Here is a 19,396-nt window from a genome sequence, read left to right as displayed (position 1 = left end):
CAGTCCGTTGTGATTTCAGTGCTTCTGTGAAACAGGGTCACTGATAAAGACAGGGCTGTTCACACACCAAGAGAAGCTAAACTGGGAAGTTATAGGATGAGCACACACTGATTCCTTTTGTTGAAGTAATATATAAGTCCTTCAGCTAATATACTGATACCTTCCACTAATCCAGCCCATATCAGCTCCACAGTGCCTGCTGCCATCTCATTTGCAGGCAGAGACAGAGATGGAACACAGTGGCTGTGGAAGAGTCAGCATTGACCCAGAGTTCATATGGGCTCCAGAAGAAAGAGAGCAGGGTGATGCCTCAGTAGAAGTGGAAGGAATCCAAACAAATGTATAGGAACATGATAACCACTAATGATAACTACACACATAAACATAACTGTGAACAGCAAATAAAAATGTATTAATTAATGAAAACAAATATTATAAACAAAAAGGAACGTAAAATAAGCCCATGATGGAGAAGACTGTGAATCATTTGTAGAGACAGATGAGAAGCTTATCCCTGCTGAAATGAGTCCATGATATCACCTTCCTCACTGCATCCTTGAGCTCCTGGTTCCTCATGCTGTAGATGAGGGGGTTCAGGTTTGGAGGCACCACCGAGTACAGAACTGCCACTGCCAGATCCAGGGATTGGGAGGAAAGAGAGAGGGGCCTCAGACTGGCAAATAAGGCAGTGCTGAGAAACAAGGAGAGCACTGCCAGGTGAGGGAGGCACGTGGAGAAGGCTTTGTGCCGTCCCTGCTCAGAGGGCATCCTCAGCACGGCCCTGAAGATCTGCACATAGGAGAAGATTATGAAAGCAAAGCACCCAGATACTAAAGATGCATTGACCCCAAGAAGCCAAATTTCTCTGCGGTAGGATTCTGAGCAGGAGAGCTTGAGGATCTGGGGGATTTCACAGAAGAACTGATCCACAGCATTGCCTTGGCACAGAGGCAGGGAAAATGTGTTGGCTGTGTGCAGCAGGGAATAGAGAAGCCCAGTGCCCCAGGCAGCTGCTGCCATGGTGGCACAAGCTCTGCTGCCCAGCAGGGTCCCGTAGTGCAGGGGCTTGCAGATGGCAACGTAGCGGTCATAGGACATGATGGTGAGAAGGGAATATTCTGCTGAGAACAAAAAGAAAAAGAAAAAGATCTGTGCAGCACATCCTGCGTAGGAGATGTGCCTGGTGTGCCAGAGGGCATTGGCCATGGCTTTGGGGAGAGTGGTGGAGATGCAGCCCAGGTCGAGGAGGGCGAGGTTGAGGAGGAAGAAGTACATGGGGGTGTGCAGGCGGTGGTCGCAGGCTACGGCTGTGCTGATGAGGCCGTTGCCCAGGAGGGCAGCCAGGTAGATGCCCAGCAAGAGCCAGAAGTGCAGGAGCTGCAGCTGCCGCGTGTCTGCCAACGCCAGGAGGAGGAACTCGCTGATGGAGCTGCTGTTGGGCATCTGCAGTTCCTGGGCATGGAGTCCTGTTCAGGGTGCAGAAGATAATGACGAGTCAAGACCATTCTCAGAGAAACTTCTCCAGTCATACTATAAAAATTTTTCCTTCACTTTGGAAACGTTCATTTAACTCCATATCTTCAGTTTATTTTCATGAGCTTCACCTTCCATTAAGTGTTGAAGCTTAAAGAGCTCTTACCTTCCTCTCATTTCCTAATCATATCCCAGCCTTCTGGATATTCTCCTCTTAGGAGCTGTTTCATGTCTCATATCTTTACCCAGTCTGCACTCAGAGCCCTCACCCCTATCTCTGTGTACTTAGATTTGTCTTTCAGAAATCTGCCTGTTTGCAGGATAAGTGCATTTTTAATGTCTGCAGAGAATGACGATAAATTTCAACTGCTTCTATCATTTGAGAAGTGGGAGGATGAAAACACATTCTGTGTTACTGTTCACAATCAAATAAATGAGAAAAGAACAACTCAGGAGTCTCAGAGCTGTGATCAAACTTGACAGCCCCTTTCAGATTTCTGCCTCCAACTCTTCCCCCTTCCCTAAAAACAGCAAAAGGGAAATCCCCACTTTCCTCTTGCAAAGTGCATTTAGACACATTCTGGGGTGCAGTGTAGCTGTGATCCCCCTGCCCCAGGCAGCAGCTGTGGCAGCAGAAGGCCCCTGCCCTGCCGGGGGGCTCCTTCCCCCCACACGTCTCCCCGCAGCGCCCTGGGCAGCTCCCCGGGCAGGCTGAGTGCTGACCCTGGCAGGCGGCAGAGTCCCTGCCCCGGCACACAGCCCCTGGGGCACAGCAGGGACCCTGCTCTGCACCACAGCCCTGGGCACCCGGCTGCACCCCCGGCTGCACAGCCTGCAGCTGTTTGGGACACGCAGCCCTCCGGGCTGTGCTCCTATGCTGCAGCACCGAAGCTGGAGCAGGATTTTTTCCTTGATAAAGAAACACAAATTGTCTGCATCCTGATCTGCTCTGGGTTGTCACAAATTTAGTGATCTCTCCAGGGAAAGTGGCTGCATTGCCCACAGCCAAAGACTTACCTTGTCAAGAGCTGTGAGCAGTACTTCTCCTGTGAGTTCATAGCCTGCTCACGCTCATTTCCCTTCTATGCTCATGTCACCTGCAGATCATGCACCCAGCACTGTTGTGCTGTACAGAAGAGCTGCTCCTGGGCACAGCTGTCTCTCTGCAGAACTACGCACTTGTAGGAGCTCCCTGTGTCCCAGGAGCCTGGCCTAGCTCAGCAGCAGGGGATGTCATTTTTATCCTTCCCACTCATCTCCCCTGAGATGTCCCTGGGTCTCCATGGCCAGCAGCTCCTGAAAGACAACAGCATTGTGACTGTACTTTGAAATATGTTGCATTAACCACCAATTGTCCAGTGCCACCAAATGTTCAGTGGACAGAGACCAATTTCAGACATATCTGTAGTCTCACCAGAGAGTGTTTGCTGTCACAAAAAAGGCACATGGAGAAGGGCTGGGAGGGGTGAACTTCCCCTGGGCAGGGCAGTGATCCAGCTGAGGCAGTGCAGGCATCTCATCCCTAGATGGAATCCCTGGCCATCTCCCACCTCCTTCCTGAGCATCAGCTGAGGGCCAGAGAGGGGAAAGGGGTATTCTGGGCCATCATAAATGACAACAGACCCCTATGCTTAGGGCACACAAGTGTGCCTTTGTTACCCGTCTCCAGGGAGCATGCAGAGTTATTCAGCTGACTAAATGGATGAGCTCACAAAAAACGAGCCAGATCTTTCTTCTCCATCTGCTGCGTATGCTGAGGCTCAAGGCAATACAGAGCTAACACACATCCTTATTCTTCAACTGATGAAACCTCAGATTTCTATGGGCTTACATGTGAATGGCATCAGAAGCAGCCTAGTGTCATGCCAGTTCCCTGGGCTGTCCAGCACACTCAATGCAGCTGCAAACAGGGTGTTCAGGAAAGCCATGCCCTAGGAGTGTCCGTGATACAGAGTCTTCAGAATGGATGGGCTAGGAGACAAAGAAGTGTGACTGCCCTCTGTGAGAGTGCACTGAGCTCTGCCTGGGGATGACAGAGCAGCCAGGTCAGAGAAAATGGAAATGGCCAACAGAGGAGAACAACGGTGTCTGTTCCTGGCTTCCTGATCAGGAAGAGCAAGTGGAAGGTGCCCTCTACAGGCAGATGGGAACCTCATGTTGTCAGGCCCTTTTCCCCCCTGGGGGCCCTTTTCACTCTAGTGTGTGCTGCAGGGACAGCACGGCAGGGCATATGGCATCCAGAAAATCCCTGGAGAGCACAGATGGCAGCTTCTTGACCAAGCCATAGAGGAACCAAAGGGGAGAGGTGCTCGGCTGGATCTCATACTTACCAGGAAGGAAGGGCTGGTGGGAAATGTGAAGGTCAAAGGGAAACTGGGCTGCGGTGGCCATAGGGTGGTGGAGCTGAGGAGCCTGAAAGGAGGGCTAAAGACAAGCTCACACCTTAGGGCTTCAGCAGAGCAGACCTAGGCTTGTTCAAATGTCTGTCAGATACAGGTCAGCACAGTAAGACTCTCAGGTGAACAGGGTCAAAAAAATGTGGTAACGATCTAAGGATCACAGCTTCCAAGCTGAATAAGTCCATTCCAAGAAGTGGAAGCCAAGTAAAAATGTCAGAAGTCCTGCAGGAATGGTAATGGATTGACCTGGCCAAACCCAAACACAGAAAGGAAGCATACAAGACGTGGAAACAAGAAGATGTCACCTGGCAGCAATGCAGACTTTGTCCATCGTACCTGCTGAGATGAGCTTAGGAATATTAGAGTTCCTCTGCAATTGAATATGCCCAGGGATATCAAAGACAAAAAGGGCTTGTAGAAATGTGTAGGTGCCTAAAGGAAGGCTAGGGAGAATGTGGGCCCAGAGCAGAATGGGGCAGGGACCTTGGTGTGACAGGACATGGAAAAGTCTCTGATACTCCTTTCCTTCCTGACCTCACTGTTTAATATTTGGGCTGGGCTTCTTGGAATCCTAGGTGCCAGAGATAGGAGGGAAATATCTGTGCAAGGCAGATGTGCCCTTGGTGAAAGAGGAGGTGATCAGGGAATACCTAAGCAAACAGGATCCTGAGTTGGAAGAGAGTGAGACGATCACAGAATCCTTGAATGACTTGGGTTGGAAGTGACATTAAAGACTATCCAGTTCCAACTCCCTTGCTGTGGGCAGAGCTGTCACGCGGTAGATCTGGATGCCTGGGGCCCTCGACATCTTCAACATCTCTAGGGATGGGTCACCTGCTATTTCTCTGGGATTCCTATTCCATACCTACTCCATGCCTCACATCATGATCTTAGGAATGGTTGGAGTGCGTTCCAAATATCTAATGTCAGGTCACCCAGTGAGGCTCTGCAATCTCTGCCCATGGAGGTTTTCAAAATGCATCAGGAGCAAATGCTGAACAACTTGGTCTGTCCTTCTTTGTCCTGGGTTGGACGGCAGACATCTCCCAGGTTCCCTTTCAGCCTGGGTTATCATGTGATCCCATGTGCTCATGGCCTATTGCTGATGGGAAGAGAGCAGATGTTTCCAGGGCATGAAGCGTCCTGTGCAGCATGTGACCATCGAAAACAAGGTCTGAGAGCACGAAGACAGATCAGAACCACAGTGTGACTCTGTCAGTGCAAAGACTGAGAACTGTCACAGAAGGTTCTTGGCAGGGAAATTCTGGGGGGACTCCAGGCTCTGTGCAAGACACAAATGGTTCTCCTTTTCTTGTTGAAGCTGTAAGTCTGAAAGATGTTCTTGTCAATAAAACTGAAGCAAAGTTTGAAGACAAAGACAGAAATGAGCAAAAATGTGTTAACACACTTCTAAAGTTAACACATATCAAGAAATACTCCTAAGTTCTTTTTCGTTTTAAGTTGTAACACCAGACTTTGAGGCAATTTTAAGTAATTCCTATAATTATAATTTATTGTAGAGAATGGACAGTGCTTTCCTGAACTGTGTTTACACGACAGATATCTTCAGGTACAGGGACACAGACAGCGGTGCCAGAGCCAATGCCCTGTGACTAATGCCCAGCATCCACCGCTGCTCTACCCTGCTGCGTATTTCATGTCCCTCATCCTCCAGGTGTCTCCAGCTCTCCTAAATTAATGACCATGTTGAAGGGCATGTTTTCAGCAGGCCATCTGGACACAGACGCTCTTCCCACTGCTCTCCACATTTCCCATCCATTACACATGGCTCACTCAAATACCTGCCAACTACCTGGCTGATTTGTGACCTTCAGGGAGATTATAGGAACCTGCTCCATCTCTCCAAAGTCTGATGGACTCTCTTGTCCACTTCTTAACTGTGATTATATCTATTCCTTCCTATCCCTGTCTAACTCATTTCTTTTACAAGTATTCCTTGTGAAACACAAACCTTGTTAGATGCAGCTTGGACAAGGCATGCAGTTGATCACCCTGTTTTACTGTTCTTTCAATTGCATCACGTTTCCTCCTGTTTATTGGCAAAAAAAGAGAAATCATTCCTTGCCCACGTGCAGCTGGTTCTCTGAGGAAAGGCAGTGGGAGTTGGTGCAAAGGAGGTTTAACAGTGAGCGGGTGTCTGCAGAGGAGAAGAGTGATGTGAGGAAAAGTGATGTCAGTCCCATGGGTCCAATGGGAGTAGAAATGGGGTGGGGAAGTTGAGGAGGACATTTGTCCACGTCAGTGAGAGAGCAAAGCTCATTAGGGGACATCCTGGGTCAGTATCAACTGCCAAGTGCTGCTTTAAATTCTTGTTTAAACACAACCATAAATAAATAAATAAATAAATACGGAGTCTTCTTAAATGCCCATCTGACTCTTGCTCTTTAAGCTTTCTCCAGATAACTTTTCATTTTGTTGTGTAAGTTCTGAACAGCTGAAGAAGATGACAGGAAGGCACAAGGCACAGGACGGCACCTTAGGCTGTAATGTGCCCATGGGGGCATTTGCTGCTGAGTCCATCAACCTCCAGAGCAGGGAGAAGATGGCATGAAGTGCTCAAGAAGACCAAGTCAGAAGGAACAGAGAAGTTTCTTGGAGTATTAATGGGCCCCACTGAGGGCCACTAACAAGCAAGCTTCCCCAGGGACTTGTTAGAGCAGATAATTGGAAGCCATGGTTACAGGCAGGCAAAGGCACTGGGATGGTGGCTGTGATGCTGAGAAAAACCTCCTTTGTCTTATGAAGCAGAAAGGCCAAGCCCCGATCCCCAGACCCTTGGCAGGGAGATCCTGTCCCTCATGCTGGCTCAGGGCCCTTCCTGGGGCAGTGGGATGGAGGTCTGTATGAGGTCAAATGAAAGACAAGGGGACAGCAGCTCCCAGGCTCTGCCTGGGGTGCAAGGATGCCATGAGGCCCAAGTCCCATGTGGGCAGTGTGTCTCATCGCAGGCTGTGGGATGTGAGAAGGGCCCCGTCTGAACAAGCAGTCAGTGACAACAATACTTTGAACTTCAGATCTCTCAGGCCCAAGCTGAACGCTCCATTTCTTCAGTGGGAGCGTTTGGTTCTGGCGATGCCATGTTTGATGCTCACCCACATGCAGAGCTCCTGACTGACTGCAACACCACTGTGCTCCTATCAGCTGTGATATAACACAGTGATGCTGAACTCACTGAGATTTTCTCCCGTTCTCCCTGCCACAACTCAGTAATTCTGACATCACTGCTCTCTACACCACTGAGACAACACAATGACTCAGGTGTCAGTAAGCTCCGATCCACTGCCACAGCACAGTGACTCCAACATCATCATGCTTGTACCCACGATCATAGAATCCTAGAATATCCTGTGCTGGAAAGGACACACAAGGATTATCAAGTCCAACTTCTGCCTCCACACCACCACCCAAAAGGCAGACCATATCAGTGAGAGTGCTGTCTGAATGCTTCTTGAAGTCCAGCAATCTTGGTTCTGTATCTCCTTTCCTTGGGGTCCTTGTCCAGTGCTCTCCTTTGGACACACTCCCATAGTTTTATGTCCTTTATGTTCTGTGTTGCCCAGCAGTGCACCCAGTGCTCCAAGTGAGGCTGCAGCAGTGCAGAGCAGAGAGGGACAATCCCTTCCCTCACACAGCTGGCAATGCCGTGTTCACTGCACTCAATGGGACAGTGGGCGCAACCACGACGTTCAAATCCCTGATAGCATGACAGTGTCCCATTCCCAGTCAGTGTGTATTTCAAGGGTTGACCCTCCCCAGATGCGGAATCAGTCCCTTGTTCTTGTTATACTTCATGTGGTTGCTGCATGCCCAGTTCTCTAACTTGTCCACATCTCTCTGCAAGCCCTCTCCACCCTCAGTGGAGGCAACAGCACCTCCCAATTTGATATCATCAGCAAACTTGCTCAGAACATCCTCTAGTCCTACTTGCAAGTCACTGATGAAAACTTTAAGGAGAAGTGGCCCTAAATGGAGCCCTGGAGAACCCTGCTAGTGACCGTCCCCCTGCCTGATGGAACACATTTACAGTAATCCTTTGGGCCCGTCTCATTGGCCAAATGCTTACCCATCACATTATGTTTATGCCTAGTGGTTTTGCAGGAAATATTATCCTGAAGGATACTGTGAGGAACAGTATTTAAATTTCTAATGAAATCCTAATAGTTAACATCAGTTGGCTTCCTTTCGTCAATTACATGGGTGACTTCTTAATAAAAGGACATTAAGTTAAATAGGACCTTCCCTTCATGAACTCGTGTTGGCTGTGACCAATGACAGAATTGTCCTTCAGGTGTTTTTCAGTGATTCCCAGCATCATTTTCTCCATAATTTTACCAGGAACAGGAGTGGGAATAACACATCCATGACTGCTGATTTCATCTTTCTTCCTCTTCTTTCAAACTGGAACAACGTCTGCCAGCTTCCTCTGAAATGGGAACTGGAATGACCCTAGGCTTGTTCTGATGCCATTCAAATGAGAGCCCAGAGCAAAATAAGGTGTCATCAGTGAAAGAATGTAGACGTGCCAAAATTTGGTAATGCATTTGGTAATGCCTTGAACTCCAGAGTATGCCACAGATGGAGCAGAGAGGAAGATATGACACATCTGTTGTGAGCTCACCCATTTGGTCAGCGGAATAACACAACATGCTCCACGGGGACAGGTGCAAAAGGCACACTGGGTGCCCTGAGCACAGGGCTGTGGTGGCATTTAGGATGGCCAAGAATACCTCCCTTCTGGCCCTCAGCTGATGCTCAGGAAGGAGGTGTCTATCTCAGAGATTTTCCAACACACTTTACAAGCACCAGCACACAACTAGGATCACCCCAGGCACCTTAGGCATCACTGAGTGTGTCTGAGTGAGCAACGCAGTCCCTGTTGAATAAAGACCAAGCATTCAGATGAGGGGCTCACACACAGACACCTCATTGTGCACATCTGAATTCAACTAAGAGGACTTCTGGCTCCCATGGACCTCTGGGGAACAGAACCCCATTTCAGTCCCAGGGTTTCCATCAGCGGATGAGATACCGAACACTAGGGCTAGGATGAGATGGGGTGACAGTAATAAGACAAATGGAAATGGCTTAAAGTACAGAGGGGAGATTTAGGTGAGCTTTTAGGAAGAAATTTTCTACTCAAAGGAAGTGGAATAGGTTGCTCAAAGACATTTTGTGTGCCGCATCCTTGGAGACATTCAAGGTCAGGATGGATGGGATCCTGGGCAGCCTGATCTGTGGTTGGCAGCCCTGCTGATGGCTGGGGGCTTGGAACTAGGTCCTATTTAAAGTCCCCTCCAACCTAAGCCATTGTATGATCCAGTAATGTTATGCCTGCGCTGCCTCAGCTCTACCACTGACCAGAACAGGGGAAGTCCATCCCTCCCTGTCTTTGTCTGTTTGTCATTTTTGTTACAGGTCATGAGCAGAGGTTTCCAGATTTGGCATTTGCTTCTCTCATGGTCAAACTTCTTTTGTTAGGAACATCCATGTTTTTGGAATCCTCTGGACATGTTGATTAATGGATCTGACTTCAAAGTACATTCTGCAGTGATGACTGTGCTGCCTTGCAGGAGCTGTCAGCTCATGAGGGCCAAGGATATCTCCAGGGAGAGCTGTGGGGAGAGGGAAATCACCTCCCCTGCTGCTGAGCTGTGCTGGGCTCCTGAGACACAGGGAGCTGATAGAAGTGGGCAGTGATACAGAGAGACAACTGCGCCCAGGAGCAGCTCCTGTGTACTACGCAGCAGGGCTGGGGAAATCATCTGCAGCAAAAAGGGAGGATAGAAGGAAGAGAGCTTACAGGCTGTGTGGCACAATAGCAGGCTGTGAGATCACTGGAGGTGCATTGCTCACTATTCTTGAAAAGGTAAGTCTTTTCCTCCAGGCAACGAATCTGCTTTTCCTGGAGAGATCGCTAAATCTGGGACATCCCATTACATATCTGGCTGAAGGTGCTCCATGTTTCTTTACTGTGGAGAAAGACCTGCTCCAGATCTGGGCTTCTGTGCTGCAGTGTCAGAGCACAGCCCTAAGGGCTGCATGTCCCAGGATGGCTGTGGGATTTTCCGTTTGGGTGCAGCCGTGTGCCCAGGGCTGTGGTGCAGAGCAGGGTCCCTGCTGTGCCCCAGGGGCTGTGTGCCAGGGCAGGGACTCTGCCGCCTGCCAGGCTCAGCACTCAGCCTGCCCGGGGAGCTGCCCAGGGCGCTGCGGGGAGACGTGTGGGGGGAAGGAGCCCCCCGGCAGGGCAGGGGCCTTCTGCTGCCACAGCTGCTGCCTGGGGCAGGGGACTCACAGCTACGCTGCACCCCTGAGTGTTTCCAAGAGCACTTTGCAAGAGCAGAGACAAGGCAGGGATTTTCTATTTACTGTTCTTAAGGGAGGGGAAAGAGTTGGAGGCAGAAATCTGAAGGGAGCTGTCAAGTATGATCACAGCTCTGAGAATCCTGAATTGTACCTCCCTCAGTCTGCTGTTATATGAGCAATCTCTTCATGTGCTTTCAGCCTCTTCTCTCCCAAAGGACAGCACCAGCTGAGATAATCGTCCTGGTATTTTTTTTTTTTTTTTTTTTTTCAGCAGACATGAACATGGAACTACCCTGCAAACAGCAGCTTTCCCTAAGAGAAATTTAAGTGCACAGAGGAAGGGATGGGCACCCGTAGTGCAGACAGGGTAAAGACATGAGACATGGAAACAGCTCCTATGAGGAAAATATCCAGGAGGCTGGGATATGATTAGGAAATGAGAGGAAGGCTAAAGCTCCTTCACCTTCTACTTCTTATATAATAATGAACCTCATGAAGTTAAACTCAAGTAATGGAGCTAATGAACACTGTCCTAAGAGAATGAAAATCTTTTATAGTACAGTGGGATGAGTGATTAAGAAAATTACATGTCTTGTCATTATGTTCTGCACTCTGAACAGGACTCCATGCCCAGGAACCGCAGATGCCCAACAGCAGCTCCATCAGCGAGTTCCTCCTCCTGGCGTTGGCAGACACGCGGCAGCTGCAGCTCCTGCACTTCTGGCTCTTGCTGGGCATCTACCTGGCTGCCCTCCTGGGCAACGGCCTCATCAGCACAGCCGTAGCCTGCGACCACCGCCTGCACACCCCCATGTACTTCTTCCTCCTCAACCTCGCCCTCCTCGACCTGGGCTGCATCTCCACCACTCTCCCCAAAGCCATGGCCAATGCCCTCTGGCACACCAGGGCCATCTCCTACGCAGGATGTGCTGCACAGGTCTTTTTCTTTGTTTTCTTCCTCGCAGCAGAATTTTTCCTTCTCACCGTGATGTCCTATGACCGCTATGTTGCCATCTGCAAGCCCCTGCACTACGGGACCCTGCTGGGCAGCAGAGCTTGTGCCACCATGGCAGCAGCTGCCTGGGGCACTGGGGCCCTTAATTCCCTGCTGCACACTGCCAATACATTTTCCCTGCCTCTGTGCCAAGGCAATGCTGTGGATCAGTTCTTCTGTGAAATCCCCCACATCCTCAAGCTCTCCTGCTCAGAATCTTATCTCAGGGAAGTTGGGCTTATTGTGACTAGTGTCCTTGTTGTACTTGGGTGTTTTGTCTTCATTGTTGTGTCCTACGTGCAGATCTTCAGGGCTGTGCTGAGGATGCCCTCTGAGCATGGACGGCACAAAGCCTTCTCCATGTGCCTCCCCCACCTGGCCGTGGTCTCCCTGTTTGTCAGCACTGACTTTTTGGCATATCTGAAACCCCCCTCCCTCTTCTCCCCATCTCTGAACCTGCTGGTGTCATTTCTCTACTCGGTGGTTCCTCCAACACTGAATCCCCTCATCTACAGCATGAGGAACCAGGATCTCAGGGATGCAGTGAGGAAAATGATGCCCTAGTCACATTTCAGCAGGGATAAACTTCTTATCTGTCTCTGCAAATGACTCACAGTCTGTCCCATAACAGCCCTGTATTATGTTTTCTACTCTTAATATTTTTTCTTTATTTATGTTAATAGATACATTTTCGTTTTCTATTCACATACACGTGTGTGTGTAATTATCATTAATGGTTATCACGGTCTTATACATGTGTTTGGCTTCCGACCACTTCTACTGAGACATCACCCTGCTCTCTTTCTCCTGAAGCCCGTATGATCCTGGGTCAGTGCTGACTCCCACAGCCTCTGTGTTCCATCTCTGTATCTGCAAGCAAATGAGATGCCAGCAGGCACCGTGGGGATTATATAGGCTGGATTATTGGAAGGTATCAGTGTATTAGGCGAAGAACCAATGTGTTATATTAGGGTATTCTCGTCCTAAATCTTAGCAGTCTAGCTGCCTGTGGGGCAGCATGGCTGGGCTGTCCTGCAGAAGGATGTCACACGGAGACACTGTGCTGCAGGGCTGGGACCCCAAAAGCACCCTGGAACTCAGCGCCCAGCTGTGCTGTGCTCACCTTGCCCGGCTCCCAGGTGCCCCCTATGCTGCTCTGTCACTGCCCCTTCTCAACAGGATGGGGGAGAAAACACAGTTAACCAATTCCTGGGTTGAGGCAAAAAGCACTTTATTCTTTCCTTGTGTAAAACCCACTGACAACAAAGTGTGTGTGTTAATGGCTGCGCATCAAATGCAGGTTTTTCTGCACACTTGGGAACAGCTTTGAATACAGCACCACTTTCACCTTAGTATATTACTTGGAACTACACCTAACCCACAATGCATTTGACTAATATTTTATGTAATTTGTAAGAGTTCCAACACAGAAATCAGCTCAGAGTCAGTTAAGATTTCACATCCCTCTTATTCCTCACCTATATACTGTAATTGAAGTGATTTCCTATGTTTGTACTTCAGTTTTGTTGTCTCATCTCCTGACCTCCTTTCCTATTATTTATCTATAACTCCCTAAATTACCCCTCTTTACCAGTCAGTAATTCCTGTTCTTGCTGTCACACCCAGTCTGTTGTGTCACTGCAGCTCGGGTAAGGATTCACTTCTGAATGCTTTGGTCATTGCTGAACTCCAGACCATTCCAATAAGAGCTTTCTGGACACCGAAGTGAAGGTTGCTATGTTACAGAAACACACTTATCCACCAGGTGCCAGCTGTAAGCAATGGAACAATCCAATAAGGAATTTCTTTGGGTGTGCAATAAGAAGATGAATTTTACCGTAACACAACGTTTGTCCATGGATTTACATTGTTTTGTTTAGCTGAATATTTTCAGGATCTAAATGGGATATCAGTATTTTCCCAAAGCTTCATTACATTTTGTGTTTCTTTATGGTCAGAATGATAATGTGGACTCTTTGACTGCGCATCAGTTACACAGACTAGTACGAAAATCTACCTGGACTTTTGAAAGGCCTTTGGCATTGTCCCACATCACATCCTTATCTCTATGGAGAGATGTGTGAGGTGGATTCGTAGGGCGGACTGCTCATTGGATAGGAAATTGGTAGGAAGGTCTCAGCCAAAGGACTGTTACCAAATGACATTTACCAAATGGGTCTCTGGGAAATGGGCTCCACCAGGTGGAGGCCGATCACAAGTGGTGTCCCCAGGGGTCAGCCTTGGGACCAGAGCTCTTCAACACCTATCAGTGGCATGGATGATGAGATAGAGCGCACCATCAGCAACTCTGCTGATGACACCAGGCTGCGTGGTGCAGTTGGAACAACAGAATGAAGGAGTGCCATCCAGAGGGAGCTGGACAGGCTTGGAAAGTGGGTCCAAAGAAACACCATGAGGTTCAACAAGATCAAGTGCAAGGTTTTGCAATTGTGTTGGTACAATCCCAGGTATGAGTACAGACTGCGGGAACTCCTGCTTGTGAGCAGCCCTGCGGGGAAGGACTTAGAGGTCTTGGGAGATGGAAACGGTCAAAGGAGGGTGTGCAGCCTGAGATGCCAACTGTACCCTGGGCTCCATCAACAGAGGTGGCCATCAGAGTGAGGGAGGGCATTGTCCTTCTTGAGTCAGCTTGCATTTGTGCGTGGGATTGCTCTGACCCGTATGAATATCCTGGGTGAGTAAAAGACAGAGTAAAGTACGAGTGAACCCAAAGTAAAGTGTGAGTAAACTTGGAGTGTGTTGTGAGTACATCCTGAGTAAAGTGTGAGTAAACACTCCACAAAGTATAAGTAAACCTGAAGTAAGGCATGAGTAAACCCAGAGTAAAGCATGAGTAAACATAAAGTAAAGTGTGAATAAACCTGGTGTGATGTTTGAGTAAGCTTTCAGTAAAGTGTGAGTAAAACCCCAAAGTAATGTGTGCGTACACCCGGACTAGAGTGTGAGTACCCCCGTTGCACAGTGTGAGTTCACATGGAGAAAAGAAAGAATAAAGCTTGAGTAACATGTGAGTTAAACCCAAAGTAAAGTATGAGTTAAACCCAGAGTAAAGTGTGAGTAAGATGCAGAGTAAAGTGTGAGTAAACACTTTAAAATGTAGTAAAATGTAAGAATCATTTTATTCCCATTCCGCATCACAACCAGTTTTAAGCTCCCTCAATGACCCCTGCCAGCTCCTGGGCTGGGATCCGCTTTCCCTTCAGAGAGGGGTGAGACCTGTCAGCAGTCATCAGGCCAGGTGCCAAGCTAACTGACCCATGGTCAAAGAACCCCAAGTTCCTGTGGCGGCACCAACCTTCCAGCCTCTTATTCAAAGCCTGTGATTTCCCGGACCACTCCATATCCCTCACCACCACAGAAGAATGAGAGAGGAAAATAACACATAAACACCCACTCCTTCAACCATTTGCCCTAAACCCCTGACGTCCTTTTTGATAGCTCGCAGGCTTCCCTGAGCAATTTCATCACTGCCTACCTAAACTATCAGTAATGGGCAGTAATCAGAGGAGCAAACCAGACCCAGGACTTTTCTGGCGATGTCCCTGATGTGGGTCCCAGGGAGGCAGCACACCTCCCTACAGGTCGGGTTGGGCCTGCAAATGGAGCCCTCCATGCCCCAGAGAAGGGAATCCCCCACCACAATTCCCCTCCTGCCTTTCCTGACAGAGGCAGTTTCAAGGCACGGGGGTGACTGCCTCAGCCTAGGCTCCTTCCTAGGCAGATTTTCCCTGGTGTCCCCACTCATGTCCTCTTCAATTTCCAGCATCTCAAACCTGTTGCTTAGTGGGACCTGGGGGAGTGGGGTTGGCAGGCAGGGGGTGCGCCAATGATGCTGAGCTGGGATACTCTTCCAACCCTCCTCTCTCAGCTCTGTCCAACTGTGACAGGACAGAGGGTCCACCACTTCTGTACGGGTATTGCCCTGGCACCCTTCCCTCTGACACACCAGTGAGACATATATATGTATAGGTCATAAGTATTACCCTTTCCTTTTATCTTTCTTACAAAATAGCTTTATTTGAATCCACGAGTTGTACAGCCAAATTCTCTTCCCCATCCCACTGGGAAAGGGGACAGTGCACAAAGCACTGTGTGGGGCTCAGCCACCCAGCGGGTTAAACCACCACAGTCATTTTGGTGCTCAATGTGGGGCTCCTAGAGTTGAGACAACAGCAGTGAGCAAACGACCGCGTGGTGCTGAGCCACCTTCCATGTTAAACCACAGCACCGCCCTGAGTCCATAACAGATCACCTTGGGACTCTGAAACTGTCCCCGTCACTCAGTGGAGAACACCGGAAGATCTCAAGGTCTTCTCAGGGAGCAGCTCCTGAGGTACATTCCTTACACCATTCCTTTGGAAGTGGCCTGCAGTTCTCTGGTCCTGCTCTGAAGAGCCCCTCTTGTTATGGCGCTGCAGCAAGGAGACCAGCTCTGACACAGCGCTTCATATTGCCGCCTACTGACTGCAGCCCCGGAGTGCTGCTGTAGAGACAACAGGGCTGTGGTGAGACACACAAGACCTTCAGGTCTGCACAAATGCAAGGACTTGAGAGCAGTGTAAAGAGAGCAGGAATGAAAAGAGCGTGTTGTGCTGCTGTGCGTGGCTGTACCTCCCCCAGATCCAGATCCAGGCAAGGCAGGAAGAGAGAAGAGCAAAGGAAAAGTAATTTAGCAAGCTTTTTTAGTGTCTTTTAACCTGTTCAGGGAACCTGGTTTCATATTTACATGAGCTCTTGGCGTGAGAAAATAGAAAGTAGATGGGAAAGAAGAAGTGGAAAAAATGCAACATTTTTTTAAAGATTACAGTATCACACTTGCACAAACAAAAATTCAAAGACATATAAAATAGGAAGAACAATGACCGGGAATCATGTGAGGAAGATGTGCACTTTATTGAAGCTGGAATAGTGCATATTGCAACACTTTGCGGAGGGCATGCTTGATCTCTTTGTTCCTCATGCTGTAGATAATGGGGTTCAGTGTTGGAGGAACCACCGAGTACAGAAATGACACCAGCAGGTCCAGGGATGGGGAGGAGATGGAGAAGGGCTTCAGGTCGGCAAAAACGACAGTGCTGAGAAACAGGGAGAGCACGGCCAGGTGAGGGAGGCATGTGGAGAAGGCTTTGTGCCGTCCCTGCTCAGAGGGCATCCTCAGCATGGCCCTGAAGATCTGCACATAGGAAAAGAGAATGAAGACAAAGCACCCAAATAAGACAAGGACACTAAAGACAATAAGCCCAACTTCCCTGAGATAGGACTGTGAGCAGGAGAGCTTCAGGATCTGAGGGATTTCACAGAAGAACTGATCCACAGCATTGCCTTGGCAGAGAGGCAGGGAAAATGTATTGGCAGTGTGCAGCACGGAAGTAAGGACCCCCGTGCCCCAGGCAGCTGCTGCCATGGTGACACAAGCTCTGTTGCCCAGCAGGGTCCCGTAGTGCAGGGGCTTGCAGATGGCAACATAGCGGTCATAGGACATGATGGTGAGAAGGGAATATTCTGCTGATAGCAGAAAGGCAAACAGAAAGACCTGTGCAGCACATCCTGCATAGGAGATGGCCCTGGTGTGCCAGAGGGCATTGGCCATGGCTTTGGGGAGAGTGGTGGAGATGCAGCCCAGGTCGAGGAGGGCGAGGTTGAGGAGGAAGAAGTACATGGGGGTGTGCAGGCGGTGGTCGCAGGCTACGGCTGTGCTGATGAGGCCGTTGCCCAGGAGGGCAGCCAGGTAGATGCCCAGCAAGAGCCAGAAGTGCAGGAGCTGCAGCTGCCGCGTGTCTGCCAGCGCCAGGAGGAGGAACTCGCTGATGGAGCTGCTGTTGGGCATCTGCTGGTTCCTGGGCATGGAGTCCTGTTCAGAGTGCAGAAGATAATGACAAGTTTAGATCATTCTCAGAGTCACTTCTCCTGCTACACTCAGAAAGTCCATTTAACTCCATAACGTGTGTTTATTTTCATGAGCTTCAGCGTCATATAAGAAGTAGAAGCTTAAAGAGCTTTCCTTTCCTAATCATTTCTCTCCTAATCATTTCCTAATCATTTCCTAATCATATCCCAGCCTCCTGGATATTTTCCTCTTAGGAGCTGTTTCTCCATCTCTTGTCTTTACCCCAACTACTGTAAGAGCCCCTAACCTCAAGATCTATGCACTAAAATTTCTGTTAGAGTAAATGCCTATTAAGAGGTGATGTGCATAATTCATGTTTGCAGGGAATGAAGATAATTTCAGCTGGTGCTGTCCTTTGGGAGAGGAGTGGCTGAAAGCACTTTAGGAGGTTGTTCATGTAACAGCAGACTGAGAAAGGTACAATTGAGGATTCTCTATTGATTAAAGTAAGATTCAGGAGTCTCAGAGATGCGTTCAAAGTTGACAGGTACCTTTAGATTTCAGCCTCCCATCCTTTTCCCTTCCCTAAGGATATAAAAGAAAAATCCATGCCTTGTTCCTCCTCTTGCAAAGTGCCCTTGGAAACATTTTTGTTTGCAGCATATCTGTGATCCCCCTGCCCCAGGCAGCAGCTGTGGCAGCAGAAGGCCCCTGCCCTGCCTTCCTGGGGGGCTCCTTCCCCCCACACGTCTCCCCGCAGCGCCCTGGGCAGCTCCCCGGGCAGGCTGAGTGCTGAGCCTGGCAGGCGGCAGAGTCCCTGCCCCGGCACACAGCCCCTGGGGCACAGCAGGGACCCTGCTCTGCACCACAGCCCTGGGCACCCGGCTGCACCCCCGGCTGCACAGCCTGCAGCCGTCCTGGGACACGCAGCCCTTCCGGGCTGTGCTCTGTCGCTGCAGCACAGAAGCCCTCAGCTGGAGCTTTTTCCCTGATAAAGAAACACAGAGCGTCTGAAGCCTGATGTGCTATGGGATGTCGGAAACTTACTGAACCCTCCAGGAAAAGGGCTGCACTGCCTGCAGCAAGCAACTTACCTTGTCAAAGTCTATGAGTAGTGCTCCTGCATGAAGTCACAGCCGGCTCACATCCCACACATCATGTAAGCTCTATCTCCCTTCTCTCCACCCCATCTCTTGCAGATCATGTCCACTGTCCTTTTGTGCTGTACAGAGGAGATGATCCCGGGCACGGCTGTCTTTCTGCAGTGCTGCCCACTTGTATGATTTCTCAGTGTCCCAGGAGCCTGGCCCAGCTCAGCAGCAGAGGAGGTGATTTCATCTCTCCCTGGAGATATCCATGGCGCTCCTGAGCTGACAGCTCCTGCAGGGCAGCAGGCTCATCACTGCAAAATGTACTTCAAAGTCAGCTCAATTAATCAACATGCCCAGTGGATTCCAGTAGCACAGTTGTTCCCACTGAAAGAAGTTTGACCACAAGAGAAGCAAATGCCAAATCTGGAAACCTGTTCTCATGATCCATAACAAAAATGACACACAGACAAGGATGCTAATGGGAACACCAACTCATGCTGTGCTAGAACTCTTTGCACATTTGCAGGCTTGAGCTCTTTTTTGGACCACAGCCACACAGTTAAATTGCTTCCACAACTGGGCTGCAGGACAAGGGTGATAAAGAGTCTTTATGATGGATGGGCGAGGAGACAAGGAAGGGCGACTGCCCTCTGTGAGAGTGCACTGAGTTCTGCCTGGGGATGGCAGAGCAGCCAGGTCAGAGAGAAAGGAAATGGCCAACAGAGGAGCCCAACAGTGCCTGTTCCTGGCTTCCTGATCAGGAAGAGCAAGTGGAAGGTGCCCTCTACAGACAGATGGAATCCTCATGTTGTCAGGCCCTTGTCCCCCCTGGGGGCCCTTTTCTCTCTAGTGTCTGCTGCAGGGACAGCACAGCAGGGCATACGGCATCCAGGACATCCCTGGAGAGCACAGATGGCAGCTTCCTGGCCAAGCCATAGAGGAACCAAAGAGGAGAGTTGCTCTGCTGGATCTCATACTCACCAGGAAGGAAGGGTTGGTGGGAAATGTGAAGATCAAAGGGACCCTGGGCTGCAGTGGCCATGGGATTGTGGAGCTGAGGAGCATGAAGGGGGGCAAAAGACAAGCTCACACCTTTGGGCTTTAGTGAAGCACACCTTGGCTTCTTCAAGTGTCTGTCAGGTACGGTCCAGCACGGTAAGACTCGCAGCCGAATAGGGTCAAAAAAATGTGCTAATGATCTAAGGATACTGCTTCCAAGCTGAATAAATCTATTCCAAGTAGTGGAAGCCAAGTAAAAATGTCAGAA

At 49.5% G+C, this 19,396-nt stretch overlaps 2 protein-coding genes across 2 annotated transcripts; one reads left to right on the top strand and one right to left on the bottom strand.

Annotated features, from left to right (window-relative positions):
- Positions 1-10,911: 10,911 nt before the first annotated feature.
- On the top strand, positions 10,912-11,754 carry LOC121107954 (olfactory receptor 14A16-like; the record flags this gene model as incomplete). The annotated part of the gene is made up of 1 exon (XM_040654560.1): positions 10,912-11,754. A coding segment is annotated over one exon (843 nt), but the record flags the coding sequence as incomplete, so codon positions are not given.
- Positions 11,755-16,195: 4,441 nt separating this feature from the next.
- On the bottom strand, positions 16,196-16,837 carry LOC121107953 (olfactory receptor 14A16-like; the record flags this gene model as incomplete). Its single annotated transcript, XM_040654558.1, has 1 exon — positions 16,196-16,837. A coding segment is annotated over one exon (642 nt), but the record flags the coding sequence as incomplete, so codon positions are not given.
- Positions 16,838-19,396: the final 2,559 nt, after the last annotated feature.

The sequence above is a fragment of the Gallus gallus genome, chromosome 33 (genome assembly GCF_016699485.2).
Source record: "Gallus gallus isolate bGalGal1 chromosome 33, bGalGal1.mat.broiler.GRCg7b, whole genome shotgun sequence".
In the NCBI taxonomy this organism is placed as follows: domain Eukaryota; kingdom Metazoa; phylum Chordata; class Aves; order Galliformes; family Phasianidae; genus Gallus; species Gallus gallus.
The sequence above is the reverse complement of the archived record's forward strand: the minus strand, read 5'-3'. Positions and strand labels throughout refer to the sequence as shown.